Genomic DNA, 16,218 nt, shown 5'->3' with positions numbered 1-16,218 from the left:
AACGACCATTTCTCAACGCTAGATTTACGGAACTCGTCGATTAGGTTCCATCTGTAGTGCTATAGAACTCGTAAATATCATTTGTTAACAATTTATGTCGAATTTAAATGTCGCAACGATACGAATATACGCTCTAATTAAAATAAAAATTGCATATGATTTTAAATAAAATTCAAATCAATGTCCGTAACTCCAGCATTAATAATAATAATGTATTTTCTACTTGAGAAATTCTGATATTTTTTAAACACTCTATGCTGTGGAGTTTTCAGGATCGTCGAGATTTTTAATTACAAATTTCCATGTAGTAAGGACGAACGAAATAAAATTATTCGTGACGACCCAGTTTTTCCGTCTAACAAAGTGAAGAGCCCCTTTAAGAGTGAGCATTTCACAGGGATTTCAGGATGTTGTCACAGCCGTGACACGTTATATCCATAGCAATCTTACGCCGAGACACGGGACACTCGCAGGCAGCTTAGTATGGCATAGTTGCGGAAGGGGTTCAAAATCTGGGATGCATATTCAAAATGCGGAAGAACTAATGAGGCACACGGAGTTTCGAAGGCCTGGGGGTGTTTAAAGTCAGCTGAGTGTTGGATAATAATGCCTAAGGTTCCGGTGACAGCGTTATTTGGACACTGGATACGTATTGCTAAAGAGAGAATCGAGGTAAACGTTGCTTCTAGGTCACGGTATTTTCTTTCATGCTATATCGTCGATTGAACAGGACACTTTAATTATGTTTTCCTATTTTAATTCGCATTTTTGAATGTCGAACCGTAGCGCGCTATTTTTATTCCATTTCCTACGGTTGATTTGCTATTCTTACATTTTAAATCCATCCTGACGGAGCATAATAAAAATTTTCTCTATTAACTACTGTATCGGTAGGTTCTGAAAATGACAACGTTTTAAGAAAGAGCGTTCAACTATGTTTTAATAAGAAAAATCATAGAAGTTTTGTAGCGACGATATAATGAGTTGTCAAATGAGTTTACTATTTTTTATAAAATTCCATATGTTTGAAATACTGTTTTAAGGTGGTATCCTAACATGTTATTCTCTTCTGTATTTATTCTTTAACCCTCGCGTAGCCAACATCGGGTCACCGTTGACCCACAACAGATGCTACACAGGGTGGTTGGTTAACCCTGGGAAAAATTTTAATGGGACATTCTAGAGGCCAAAATAAGACGAAAATCAAGAATACCAATTTGTTGATGGAGGATTCGTTAAAAAGTTATTAAAATTTTTCCCAGGGGTGGCCGAACACTCTATGTATCTATAGACAACAATAATAAGCATGGTACCAAATTGAAAATCCTCCCCATATTATAAACATTATTAAACCCTTCACCAAAAAGTTAACTGTAACCATTAGTGTGGTGTGTCTTCAAAATTTTATTCTCACAATCATCGCCAATTTTACTTTCACGAAATTCACACCCGAAACATCGAGTCTCAAAACTCGAAACTCAGTGTTGTATTTTATAGCGTTTCTGACATCGTCATTTCGACTTCGAGTGGACGTAGCGGTGAAAAAGGAAGACGTAGGGTGGCCTTTCCTCAATCTCGGTCTCTTCTTCAAGGATATCAAGAACTCTTCGCGCTCGGTCGACGATCTTCCTCCCCCCGTCAAGGCCAGCAAAAATCCGTGGACGCTAACCGGCCAAGGAATAGAGACGTTTCGCGGTCCGATCCTGACCGCTATCCGTACACCATGATCGATCGCGCGTCGATAATTAATTCAGGCCTGGGGAACACCTTCTTCGGCCGGTCCTTGGATCTCTTAGTGGCGATACGCGAGAGAGAGCTCGTACGGAGTGATATACGCGGCACGGCGAGAGAGAACCTGGACCGAACCTGGCGTGATCAGTGTCCGTAAATCGAGCCCGTTCCGGATCGGACCCGTGAGAAGATCCAACCGATCGCTCTGGATCATCGTCCGTACCGGGGAACGAGTTCTCGCGAGATCTCGTTAATCGCGGGACATTGGGATAAACACGCGAGACGCGAACGTAACGTCACAGTTGAGGAATTTATCGCGGTATCGACGAAGAAACGCGATTCCGTTTACGTTCGTAGCCAACGTACCAAGAAGAAATAAATCCGCTAATTGCAGATGTAATTGCCCGGTCTGCAAACACCGCGCTATTTCGAGACTCGATGTTTTCTTGCTGGCTGGAAACCTTATTTATCCGAACTAATAAGGTGACTGAGAATTTTTCTTTTTTCGATTATAGAATATTTCTAAATTTCAGTTCTTCCTCTTTACGCGTGTAAATAAATTTGAAGAGAAAACAGGTTCCCAGTATTAGGAGAAGCTATATTCCTTATGTCGTATTTATTACGATCGAGTATTTTTAATGTCGAGGCGATTCTTCGTTATTAAGATAAACGATGAAAAAAATTAATAACTTACGACTGGACCGAACAATCTGTAGCCCTCATTAGAATATTTGAATAATTCATTACGTAAAAGTATACATAATACATCGATGGAAGTTGCATTGTAAATGTATTATACATAATTTATTGCTTAATTACACTTATTACCGACGGATTCAACGCGGTCGGAAAATTTATGTAACGTGTTTGTATAGTCGATTGATCTGCTCTTACGCGATCGAACGGCTAAGAAATAACCAATAATTTGATTATAGTCCTTTTCATATAATAATTGCAGTCGTGTAAAATATTTCGTATGAATTATGATTCTTTTTCCGGAAACTTTCGCAAATTTAATTTCCATCGGTGAGTCATGCCCGCGATAGTTACACATCTGTATAGTAATCATTATATTATAGAGATATAGATAGAGATAAGTTTCACGGAGGCTTTGCAAGAGTATCGAACGCGCGCGAAAGTTAGAGCTTCTAATCAAAGCGCGCGTCTTGTATTCCAAAGCAATCGCGACCCGGTGACTAATTAGGGTGGCTCGTTACACGTAACAGTTCCTTAATTGGTCGATTCTTGCGGGACAACGATCGAGTTAACGGTATATTGTTCATTTAAATGCCACGGTTCATTGCCTTTTATCAATCCCATTATCTTCATCAGGACAGAAATCTATCGTAACGAAGGAATCGATAATGCGAATTAAAGGCATCAAAGCTGCGTGAGCTGGCAGCGATTGCGGAATGATAGAGAAGATACTGGGATACGAAAATGACAAACTAGACCGAGTCGACAATTTAATTAAAAGATAATATTGCGAAGGAACATTCACATAAAATAATACAAGATTTATCGTGCACCGTTGATTCGGTATATTTATCAAGGTTTATTTTGTAATTTCGTATTGTTTCTAATTATGACAGTGACTTGATATAACGATAAAAAATTAATTACTGCTTCTATGTGAAATACCTTTCACCGTTTTAACTCGATTTATTTCTCACAATACAGGCATTTTTATCTGCATTATTTTCGATTTGTTCATTTTATTTCTCAATTGCCTGTATCAACCTACGTCAAATACAGTTTCCACCTACAACTGTCAGTGATCGAGATAATTTCACTACTTTATCGCCCATAAACATCTACTTTAATCTGAGTTTTGTCGACTGTATATCCTTCCACGATACACTCAATAGTGAATCAATGTCTATCGAAAACAGTCTGTATCAGTTATAGTTTATATAATAGAATATCGTAGATATAATAGGAAATCATTTTAAATAAGGAAGTTTTGCTCAATTGCGCGGCATATTGTTAGAAAGTCGCGTAACACTTTTTACACAACGTTTTTATACGACAGATTACGCAATCAATTTTTACTCGTTGCTTTTGTCGCGTCGTTGCGCTATCACGACTAATTAATTAGCGGTTATGTTTCGCGTAACACCGTTTACAGGAATCAAACGTAAATCCCGAATATTCTACGGAGTTTACAGTTCGCGGAAGTTTATTTTCACGCAGCTCGTAGCGCAGTAGATTTAATTACGCGGAGATTTAAAATTCAGGAAATTCAGTCGCGACGCGTTTTAACTTTAGAAAATCGAATCTCGCGTGGATTAAAATTTTTAAAAATTGAATTCCACGCGATTAAAAGCGCGGAGGAATTTAATTCTGCGCGGTTCGAATTTCGAAAAACTTCTACGGAATTCGAAGCGCGGGTGAATTTAATTTCCCGCGGTGTTTAAAATTTTGTGTCGAAAGTGCAGATAATGTGAAAATTAACTCCGCGCGCTGGGAACGTTTGTAAACTGTCGATCAACGAATCGCGTCTAAAACGATTAGAGAATTCAGTCGTGGTTTTCGATTTATTTCCACTAGAATCCGTTTGTTCGCGATTTGTTTCGTCGATTCGAAAGTCTATTTGCTACGGGTACGAAATAACGAATAATTGCTTCAAATTAATTATATCGGATTGTTAAAATTCTATTACGAATTTATTTGCCGAATTGTTTTGGATCAATAACACTCAAGATACCAATATCTTTTCAGAATAGAATTCCAATTAATAGCTTATGTTCGCGAGGTTTCGAAACTCTATTAGAAATCTATTTAGCTCGATTGCATTCAGGATTCGATTATCTTTTGCGAATCCAAAGTAACCGGTTAATTTCATGGATGTCTAGAAACTGTTAAAAATGGATTTGCTCCGATAAGAAACATTTCTTCGATTAATTTTTTGACGAGTTAAAACATATTCATGATACTAACGGTAACAGAAATGTTGCATAGTTGCTGGAGAGGGTTGCTTCAACCCTTAAATATAATAGGGTCAGTTGCTCTAATATGGAATACGTTCGTGATTTGGAACACCGCGATATTAAAGCAATTATCGCAATATTGCTATTGGCGGTGAATGCAATCGATTACGATTGTCATTTGTTGCAACTAGCGTGCATATACACGTAACACGTGTTCGTAAAAGAATATCGAACAAAATATCGCAGTCTAAGATTATAAAGCAAGTGCATCAGTTCTAGAAGCAAATATAAGACGAAAATCAAGAATACCAATTTGTTGATTGAGGTTTCGTTAAAAAGTTATTAACGTTTAAAGTTCCATGCTAACCGGAAAATTTTTCAGCGAAAAAAAAAATTTCAAATCGTTCTGAAAAAATTATTTTCAGTCGCGGGGGTCCATTATAGTCATTTTTGGTGAATAGACATACCCCCGAATTCCTACGCACTTTCGAGAAAAAAATTCAGAAGGTGCCTAAATTTTTTGATGAAAATAAAAAATTTCAAATCGCTTTAAAAAAATTATTTTCAGTCGCGGGGGTCCATTACAATTACTTTTGGTGAATAGACATACCGCCAAAATCCTACGCATTTTCGAGGAAAAAATTCTTTACCGAAAATGCAATGTCTGACCTTAAATGAAATTTTATGCCTAATCCCCTTAAACTTCATGCATATGTTTAAAAAATCGTAATTCCTGAGCGGATTGGACGATTTTAATGTTTCGAAATGCAAACAACGCGTATTTTAGTCAAGAATATGTAGAAATTGTAAGAATATTGGAAAAGTTGTTACTTAACACCGTAAAGTTAGAAAAACCCCATAAAAATGGTCGAATTTTCAAACAGCCATAACTCCTACAATATTCAATGGATTTAATTAAAATTTAGTGGTGTGGTAGAGCTCATGGATACCTACAACATTTCCTAAACCATTATATATTAAATTAGACTGTTGCCAGTCAAAACAACATTCACTGTAAATTCATATTATTTAAGTTTTCCATATAAAAAAAGTATTCCATATTAGGGCAACTGACCCTAATTCTTATCTCGCTTCGAGTACTCTTTATACTCGTACATATTAAGTGCATTCTGTAGTTTCTTTTTAGATTTAATTCTACTAACGACGTCGAGGATAGCAATATTTCGTCGCGAACAGAATCCGAAGTAACTGGTTAATTTCTTCCAGGGGGGAGGGTTTGTTTGAAACAAATAGGAAAGCATCTCCTGACTGTGTCTCAAGAGGCAACGAACGATAAACCATCGACTCACCAGATTGTCCGGATGAAGATGATGATGACCGTAATCTCTGGGGTTGCCGCGCGAACCGCCCGGCGAGCTGTGCCTCCGCCCACGTCCGTTCTCCAGCTCGTCCTCGTAGTCCTGCAAAAGAAATCGATAAAGATCCCTTTTACCGCGTTCACGTGTCACCGTCGTAGCGGGATCTTTTCTCTCTGGTTAGGGACACAATGGTTCGCCTAACAGCGTCGGGCTTCGAGGCACCACGGGGCGGCGCGAAAAAGGTGTCTCGAACGATTTTCTGTACCTGGTTGTCACACTCGTCGTCGTTGGAGAGGGCGAGGTCGGAGGTCGTCACCTGATGCTGTGCCCTCCTGCAGCCCGCTCTGTAATTGCCAAAATTGCGATTTGAGACCAACCCGTCCTGTCGAGACCGCCCTGTCTCGCCAATATCCTCTAGATCTACTGATTGCCGTGCACGTTTCCGGTTCAACGGTTTCCCTAAGTGCTCGCGGGAAACCGTGCTGGATCTAAGCTTTTCCCTCGACTTTCTTTAGTACGCCAAAATCGTCCCTTTAAGCTTCGTGCTGGTTCGGTTTGTCGCCAATGCCCGTTCGAAAATTTATCGTCAACCGAATATACACAGAGTGTTTGGTCAGCCCTGGGAAAAATTTTAATGGGGGGTTCTAGAGGCCAAAATAAGACGAAAATGAAGAATATCAATTTGGTGATCGAGGCTTTGTTAAAAAGTTATTCGCGTTTAAAGTTCCGCCTGTAGAGTTTCTCATGGTGAGTGAAGACCACCATGCACGCAGATTGTCGTTCTACAGGCGGAACTTTAAACGTTAATAACTTTTTAAAGAAGCCTCGATCGACAAATTTGTATTCTTCATTTTCGCCTTATTTTGGCCTCTAGAATCTCTCATTAAAATTTTTAATTATTAACTCTTTCACCTTAATTTTTCTTGTAAACTACACGTTGTATAAAAGAGCAGCATACACGACAATTAATTTTTTGAGACACATTGAGATTTTTAACTATAATGTGCAACATTTAATCACGCCATTCGAAAGTCTATTGAATATAGAATGAAAAATTATTAAAGTACATGCATTAATTCTTGCATTAAAAATCAACTAAGAAACAAATTTCTGACCTCTTTCACCATAATAATTTCTTATTCTGTATTCGATAGACTTTTGAATGGCATGATTAAATGTTGTACATATTTTGATAAAAAAGGAAAACAGTAAAAAATTAATTCCTATTGCGTATGCTTCTCTTTATAGCAAACAACTTTCGTTCGAAACATTTTTTTTATACAACATATAATGTACAAGAAAAATTAAGGTGAAATGATAAGGTAAGGTTAAATGATTCACTCTGTATATACGGTGTTTAAAAACTACCAAGAAAAGAAATACACTGATTTCTCGAACGTGAGATTCCTAAGTTTCGTTGCAATTTTTTACTAGCTAAATCTACGGGGAAGAATCTTTTGTTCTCTGTTTACTTTGATCTATAACATTCTTCGATCCGAAACATTGCTTTGGTTTAAACACAATTGTTAGATTTTAATAAGAATTGAAAAAAGACGAGACGTCGATTCGTATAAATTGTTCGTTGGTTGTTAAAGTAACCGTGCTGGATCGTTTTATGGTTTGATAGATCCGGGCTTCGTTTATCACGCCGCGTTTCGCGCGCTGTTCTTTTATCGGGAAACGCCGCCGGCGCGTGTACTCGTCTAGTCAGATCAATTGTTAAACGTTGTATGCATTCGTACGGGAAAAACGCAACAAAAAACACGGCAAACGCTCGTCTACCCGAGGCCTTAGCCATGATTTATTCAACAGAAGAGAAAGCGAAGTACGTTGAGTGGTTTATCGAAGAAGGAAGGAACGTGTTGCTCGTACAAATCAGATATCGTCGTGAATTCGGTTTCGATGCAATACCGTCGGGTAAAAAATCAATTAGCTAGGAGTATAGAAAGTTCCAGGCAGAGACAGAAACAGGGAACATTTGGTTTTTATAACGTGCTTTTCATTTTTCTGCAAGCTTCTTATCATTTTAGTGTATTTTAGTAATTGTTAAATATTTTAACGCAACAAATAAAACTCGAAATTATATATTATTAATCGATCGTCCCTTCTACGAATATTATTATTGAAACAAGTATTCGTATATTTACGTTTACATAAATAAATTAAAAATCATTTAAAAACGAAGAAGTTTCGGTCAAAACGATATAGCAGATAATTTACAATGTCCTGCGATACATGGAACCAATTTTAGGGGTATATTTAGCACCGAAGAACAGAGAAATAAATTTATATAGACGTGTATGTTCTACTTGACCTTGTTTCGGAGTTATAGTGAGTTACGCGGTGCAGTAATTCTTTCGACAAACTAAGTTACCGTAACTTATTCCATTGGACCGTTTACAAACAATTCCCTTCGGAAATTCGCAGCGTTCGAACTTCCTACGGTTTCGAACGCGCCATCTTTTAACCACCTAAGCCTCGTATAACTCTTCCTAGATCTGTTTACTCCTTTCGTTTTCCTCCGTCTCGTATTCAATAGTTGCAATATTTTTCAAGGTAGGAAAAAAGACTTTTACAAATAAATCTCAGATCGTTGATTTCAATTTATAAGACTCGATGACATGTAGTCTCATAATTGTGAAACTTGACATCAAGAACCGAGTTAGACTCCTCATCGTATGGCAAGAGGTTAACCCTAATCGTGCTGGAAATACATAACATTGGGTTTCGTACCAAGTAATAACATTTTATATTTTTTGTTATTTAATGAAATGTCGTTTACAAACATACTACAGGCCCTAGATTTATCACTAAAACCATGAAATTTGGAAGAATTCGAGAAGTTGGACGACTAATATACAAATAAATAAAGGGAATACATGTAAAATAAAATTTTCGAAATCAACAGATCGATTCGAATCCATCTTAGGAAGGGAACGAAACTCGAATACTTTCGAAACCTTACCCGGTGAAGTTGTAGAGCCGTATGGAACACATACGAGCCCGAGTCGCAACAAACGAAGACTGACACGGTTATTTATATGTTTGTAATCGATTATTTAATGAGTATCGCGTACGTCAGTCACGGACGAACGTGCACCGTTTCAGATGCTCATAACTCGCGCGCGGGCCGAATCTATTTCCGTTCGCCAGTTCGTCCTTCGTCGAAGTTTAAGAGTCGCAGGTGCCATCGATCGATCTATCGCGCGGATACTCGGGCCAGGACGACGTCACGATTGGAAACCGACTGACGTCAGGCAATCTCTGCGTCGGAAATATTCAGAACCCTCGATCGCACGCAATCCTCGAAACACACGATACCAAATTCTTTGTCAATTTATTTTAACAACGAGACGAGTAAGACGAGCGTTTATCATTTTTTTTTTATATTCTGTTGCTCCAAAGAAAATGCAAGATCCGATACTCGTTGATCCTAATGATATTTTGCAAAAATCGTTTTATTGGATATATTCTAGTAATAGATCCCTCGAGCGAAAAACATTTTGTCTTGGATTCCAACCCCTATGACACAATTTTTGTTTCTTCTTTTCTTTCATTAATCAAAAATAATTAAAACTGTCAAAATTGTTAGAATCTTCTTTCTTCCTAATCGTGTGGTTAAAAAGTACTGCAATATAATGTGAATAATAAAATAAAAATAAATTCTACGGCGTCATGGGATTCGAACTCTTCAAATTTTACTGGTTACAAAGTATCATTAAAATCGGTAATCAAATCTGACATTTTCGTTGTAAATAAAGAATGATCTTTTAACCCTTTGCACTCAGAATTATATTTCTATTTTATAACCAACAGCTCCCAACGCCTTTAAGTGTTTCATTTGAAATTTACCTGTCAAAACATCTCTTTTATTTACACTATTATTGTATTTTGCAATTTTCAAGCGTATGATATCTCTTTGAATCGAACTTGAAAAAATGTCGAGCGGAACGAAGGAGCTCCCGAGATAAAAATTTATGTCGCACTCGACACAGAAGTGCAAAGGGTGAAATATCTACGAAAGAAGAAACGAGCACTCGAGATGCACGCGATCATTCAGGAATATCGCGAACGTAAATTCTTCTTTCACAATTTTTAATCGAACTCGCTGCGTCGATTCGTCGATCGAGAACTGTTTCGACGCCGAGGCCTCGTACTACAGAACTTCTTTGTCGGATTACGTCGGCACTGATTCGTTTCTGGGACAAAGCGAGGAAGATTAGAGGAAGATCGAATTTCCGGTTTCGCTGGGAACGCGCACCGAGACCCTTTTCAGCGGACGTTTCATCCACGAAACGATTACGGTGGTACTGCTAACTCTCTCTCACGAGGCTCATTTGTTTCATTCTGTTACCCGGGATACGACCCAGTGTTAGAACTTGGAACGATCGTGGGTGGAAATTTTCAAGGGCCGTCGATGTTCCCTACAGGCACGTGTTTTGCTGCATGACGTCCGTTATCGAGCCGCGGGGGAACGTTTTTGAGAATCGTGCAACCTGTCACGATGTTACACGGCTTTGAACGCAAAAAGAAGAATAGAGGGATTAGTCCAAAATTATTTTACTGTAACTTGGACAACAGTTCAAAATTCAAAGTCTGTGAATTGCTTATGCAAACAATTATTGCTCTTTTAGAAAAATCGATACCTAAACGAGTGTGGAGATGCATTTCAGAAAGTAATAGACAATTATAATTTGTTTTCTGACCCAAAGAGCCAAGTAATATAGTTTTGTAAACGGAACAAGTTACAGAATCCAATAGAACTTTGTGAGCCACTAAATTACGAATAATTTATCAGGTTCCTCTGATGGTACAAATCGAGTGAAAGTAAAATGATTTTTTATATTGTGCAAGTTGAATACAGTAACATTTCAAACAATTAGATAATAAAGGGAAATAGTAACGTAAAGTGCGTGTAGGTTTGTTTGAGTTCTCACGTTCGATGTGAAGAGGATGCTCCAACGTTCAGAAACTTCAGGAAAGTACAATAGCAGTTTCTTGAGCACCCCAACGAGTGATTCGACGCGAGTTTTCGCTATCAAAATACGTTTTTTAATCATTAAAAGAGACACGAAGAAACCTAAAACTACCTTTCCTCATTTATACATAGAATTTCTTTTTTAAATACAAAATTATGCCAATAAACAAGTTGTTGCAAAGTTTTAGGCTCCCTAATGTATGCCACAGAAATTTCGATCGAAGTTGTGGAAGATTAATTTGCAATGGAGAACGAGCCAAACAATGAATAATTGGAAACAAAGGGAATTCAATCAATCCGAACGATGATCGTCTAGATATCAGAACCCGAATCCTGTCGAACAATCAATAGAAAGGGTAACATTTATCGTGGTCTAATCCCGCGGCGAATAATCGGATACCGATGAAAACCAATATCGCCCAGCGAAATATGCAAATTCCATTTTCCACCAGCGCTCTATATTTTCCTCGTTCCGACAAGATATCGTTCGACGGGATTTACTTACGCCCGATTCCGTGGAACGACACGTATACACGCGAAACGTCGAGAACCCGTCCATTAGTGCACGCACGTTCATGGACAAGTTGTTCGATGACGTTTGGACAGCGAGCAACGTTAATATTCGGACGTTTCGCGATTCTCTAGAATTTTCCCTATGGCGCGAAACGAAGCGATCGACGTGCATTTTACATCGAAATACCGAATCTACGGTTTACGAAACGATAAAGTTTCTTTCCTTCATTTATAATTTATTACCTTAGTTTAAAACACGAAGAACGGTTGTCATAATTCTTACTAAAATTAACGATTGCACGACTTTGAATATTATTCTATTCATCTCTCAGATTAACTCGATAAAAATAAGTAAATATCTTTTATTATTTAGAATAGAAAGGTGTATAAGTTATTTGAAGTAATTCTAGAGAAGATCAATGATTGTTTTAAATCATTTCGAGGGAACGGAAGACTATTCTTTTTCCCCTGTTCGATTACTAGGTCGGTCGGTCTGTTCGAGTTTTATTCGCGTCGTTCAAATATTTGCCAAATATCCGAGCAGACCCGTCCCTAACCCAATTAATATCTGCTCCGGAAAACCTCGAAAGCTTCTTCCGTGGATAAAAAAAACGTTCCGACGACCGTCTCGCAAATTAATCGCCCGATAAAACCGACCACCGATACACCCTGTACACGCCCACGCGAATCGACCATCGACGCCCACGCGTGGACACAAGGACGCGTCGTGTTCACACGTACGCGTCGCTATTTGCCTCCCCCGCGTACACCCTCGTCCGTGTACATACCTGCTACCAGTCGCAGGGCGTCGAAGGGGGCTGAATGCAGAGATAGATACTAAAGCCAGATCGGGTCTGCTAGGAAATGAAATATCGATGTACCTCGTATATCCGACACAGAAACGCCATTACGGCTAACCCGGCGTTCTCGGAATCGCGTGTCCTTTCTTTTTTTTTTCTCTCCCCTCCCCCCGTTGCAGTTAGAATTCACCGATCAATTAAGGACGAACTTCGACTCCGACGCCAGAAGTCGAGGAATCTCCGGGAGTCGCCAGGAACAGAAACAAGAGATTCGAGGGGATGTTTTGACAGGGATCGATCTAGCGTTAAGTGTTTTCGAAGCACCAAAGGGTGGTTTCTTCGATGGTAAATGAAATACTCCAGGGATTATGCGTTTTTGTGCGTTGATCAGTTATTGGGACACTCGACGGGAATGGAATTTTTCAATATGTGAAAAATAGCGCAACTTTTACGGGAGGGGGGTCGTTTTGAAGGAATTTCAATCGTAAACAAGTAGAATGGTAATAACAATTTTTGTCTGTAACGAGTGTGTTTCATTTCTGCGAATGTAGCAGGGAAATATTTTATCTGACTTTAATGGATACTATTGAAAAGAGAGTGTTTCAAACTCTAGACTAGTTTTGCAAAAAATCGAGTACAGTACCTTGGGATGGCTGTTTATATTATTTATGCCTCTTTATCGTTTTTTTTTGTTCGTTAATATTAAAAAAATAAAAATAAACTACTTCATAAATGCAAGTAAACACAGTTGTAATAAAAACAATATTTGGTAAAAATGAATTGAGAAAGAATTCGGAAGTAACAATTATAATGTATGCAACACGAGTGGGGAATAACTATATGGTCGTTGAATTCGCCTGTAATACTCTGAAGTTAAAAATACCTAGTTCGATATAAAAATATAACAGTAACCTTAATTTTTGATCGAAAATCAATTTGTTTCTAAATTTAAGCAATTGTAATTTCTTATCGGTTAAATACTGATTTTTCGGACTATCGAAAGAGCCTGAAAAATCATGGGGATTAGTTGTTCGTGTCTCACCCTGTATATTAGTATATCCATATTTCACTTTACGAATCTATTTAATATTTAATCCATTAAAATTTTTCCCAGGGGTGGCCGAACACCCTGTATACAACTATCTAAACTGATTAAAAATAAATTGATGGAAAATTTCCAGTAAATTAATACTATTCTACTAATAGACAGAGGGATCAAAGTATCTTGAGAATCGAGAGCTCGCAACGTCGGGGGTGTAAATTAGTCGAAAAACCTCCCTGTCCAAGCGTGGTACCGAAAGTGGGCAACCCATTGTCTCACATTCGAGAAATCGATGTGTTCGATTTCTTGTAAGCACTCGCGGCTCACTCGAACCAATCATTGTTTGCGTTTAACGACTGAAACGCTCGACGAAATTGAGTTACCTCGAGCACGACTGCAAACTTGCTCGGCTCTTGGAGACAAACCTGAACGCTCGACTCGGATTTTCTTCAAGTTGTATCGCCATTCCCGCGACAGGTTGCAATCCGACCAAACTCGAACGAAATTTTATAAACTCGTAACCAACGAAATAAAAATTCATCAAATAGAAATATCAATTTTTTTTTTTAAATAAAAGAAGTTTTACCCTTTTTCGTAAGAGAAATCAAATATCAATTCGTCTTGTTAGCGACCAAAAAAAAAAAAAAAATGAAAAATAGAAATGAAATTTTGATTTTCACGGTTACGAGAGATTCGAGAAAAGCAAAAGAAGCTTCAAGGGTGTTGCAGAGAAACGACAATGGGTTCTCTTTCGATTGAAATCTTCTCGACCTGGTCCTGGGCATGTCGGCCCCGAGACCGCTGTCCTCGCTCGGCGATCTATATTCCTGGTTATCCCGCGGCAGGAGAGGTCCTGTCACTCCTAGGGGATCTCCCTCGACGTCCACCAGTCGTCCCGGACGGCAACAACCACCGGGTACACCCCTCTGCGAGAAATCACCAGATCCCGTCATGCCGTTTGCCATTCCATTCCTACTTTCCACCCGGTTTCGACGGCCAACGAGCGCTTCCTGTTCCGTTCTTACTTTTTCTCTACTCGATCGATCGATTTCAATTACTCCAAACGTTACAAATTCAACACACATCGCGTCGGTTGACGATTAGAAACGCGTTAGAATCTAAAATATTATCTAAGAAATATCAGATTTATTTTTGACTTGCTCCTACCGGAACATGAGTTTCCAAAGAGCGACGAGAAATAAATAAAATTAAAAGTGTTGTGGCGTAACGATCTTCTATTATTAAAACTTGACTTTTCTTCGAACTAAAGAAACGAGTCTGAGACTAGTGGAATTTTCATGAAAATTTACAGGTTTTAAACCTTCTGCAAAGTATGGGATTTCTATTTTTTATTTAACTCGAGTTTGACAGACGACTTTCCAAAATTTCAGTCTTAGAAAATGACATAGTATCGGTAAATAATTTTTAAAAATACACCTTGCGAAGGTGGACCATTTTTATTTCGAATTTACAATTACCCAGTAATTATTGTTGTTCCGTTCTCGAATGGTACACGCGTCGACAATTAATCCTTAACTACAGTTGCGAAGTCAGAGGGTTCGCAGCGTTATTTCTTTCTCGCTCTTCTCGAAGTCGTTTAAGTTTAACGAGCAGTGCTTTTCAGCAGCTTCCTAAATCCCAGCTGGCTTTCTGTATGTAAAATAAGCGCTCCTGGCAACGACGTTTTCCGCGGGATTTTCGTACACAATTCCTTGGACAACGCGATTACGTTAGCGTACGTTCCTCCTTGTTCGCTTTATGGTAATTTTAAATTATATATCAAATTGTAAATTAAATTTAAGAACGAGTGAAGATTGCTAAAAACATATATACGCGCCCGAGAGACTCGTGCAAAATTCATTTTCCAGGAAGGAGATTTCTCTTTCGACTTAATCTCAAACGATTTGTCGCAAAAATAAACGAACTTCTAAAAAATGCAAGACCACAGCCCTTTTTTTTCATAATAGTTGCGAGATATTGATCGAGAAAGGGATTAAAGCTTTCCATAAAATTTAATCGAATGTTTTGAAATATTGTTTGAAATTCTATAAAATTCGAATTGAATTTATGAGACGAATATTTTAAGATCATCGAAATTGTCCACGTGCACCCAAAATGTATTTTGATGTTTACCTAAATCTAACTAAAATTTTTTTTTTATAACATGCTCCCAAAAATTATGGATACTCAATAATCACCGAAACGAATAACAAAAGAAAATAAATCTGGACGACAAGATTGAAACTAGACGAGGGATAAAAGGTCTGGTACCGTGTATGTTACGATAATCTACGCGCCACACGCTGGCTTAATCTAATGTGACAGAGGATCAAGCGTTTTAAGGTACTTTATCCGATGAGATCGGCTGACGACTGTACAGTACGAGATAACGTAATTGGAAATGTTTCAGTTGTGAGCACCGAGACGACGCTGGTTCGAATTTAAGAAACGCGTCGAACACGCGGATCACAAGGGGTTAATCAGGGTAGAAAATGTTCTTTCAAATTATTGGTTATCGATTTCTAATTATGGAACGAAAGAAGCGGAAGAAAGTGTTGGGGAGAGGTTTCTTAGAACGTTTCTTAGATCGGTGATCGCGAAAGAAAATACTAGGAAAATCGAAACTAATTAAGGAAGTTCGATATTATTGGTTATAAAATTTATGGTACATAAACGGCACTCTGTAAAGCAAACATGTCACATACACGATCCAATCCATTAAATTTTGTAACCCATTCGACCTATTTATTTTACTCCCTCTTTTATTACGGGAAGTCGTTCCACGTGTTATCAATGTTTGAACAACTTTTTCAATTATGAGAAATTTTCAATTGCTAAAGAAATGTCAAGTTTCGATCATATATTCGATCATAATTCGTGAAAAGTACATAATCATTCTCCTTAA

At 38.2% G+C, this 16,218-nt stretch overlaps 1 protein-coding gene across 10 annotated transcripts in view; it reads right to left on the bottom strand.

Annotated features, from left to right (window-relative positions):
- Positions 1-16,218, bottom strand: part of Dysc (whirlin protein dyschronic) — a 154,354-nt gene that overhangs the window by 41,438 nt on the left and 96,698 nt on the right. For 8 of the 10 annotated variants that reach the window (XM_076775208.1, XM_076775207.1, XM_076775206.1 and 5 more), the window contains 3 exons: positions 14,085-14,239; positions 6,246-6,324; positions 5,972-6,082 (listed from right to left, as the gene is read on the bottom strand). In XM_076775208.1, the coding sequence (XP_076631323.1) occupies positions 5,972-6,082; positions 6,246-6,324; positions 14,085-14,239 (345 nt within the window). The remainder of the gene's footprint in view (positions 1-5,971; positions 6,083-6,245; positions 6,325-14,084; positions 14,240-16,218) is intronic. The other 2 variants (XM_076775213.1, XM_076775214.1) reach the window with 1 other exon arrangement.

Source organism: Colletes latitarsis, chromosome 10 (assembly GCF_051014445.1).
Source record: "Colletes latitarsis isolate SP2378_abdomen chromosome 10, iyColLati1, whole genome shotgun sequence".
Lineage (NCBI taxonomy): Eukaryota > Metazoa > Arthropoda > Insecta > Hymenoptera > Colletidae > Colletes > Colletes latitarsis.
The sequence above is the reverse complement of the archived record's forward strand: the minus strand, read 5'-3'. Positions and strand labels throughout refer to the sequence as shown.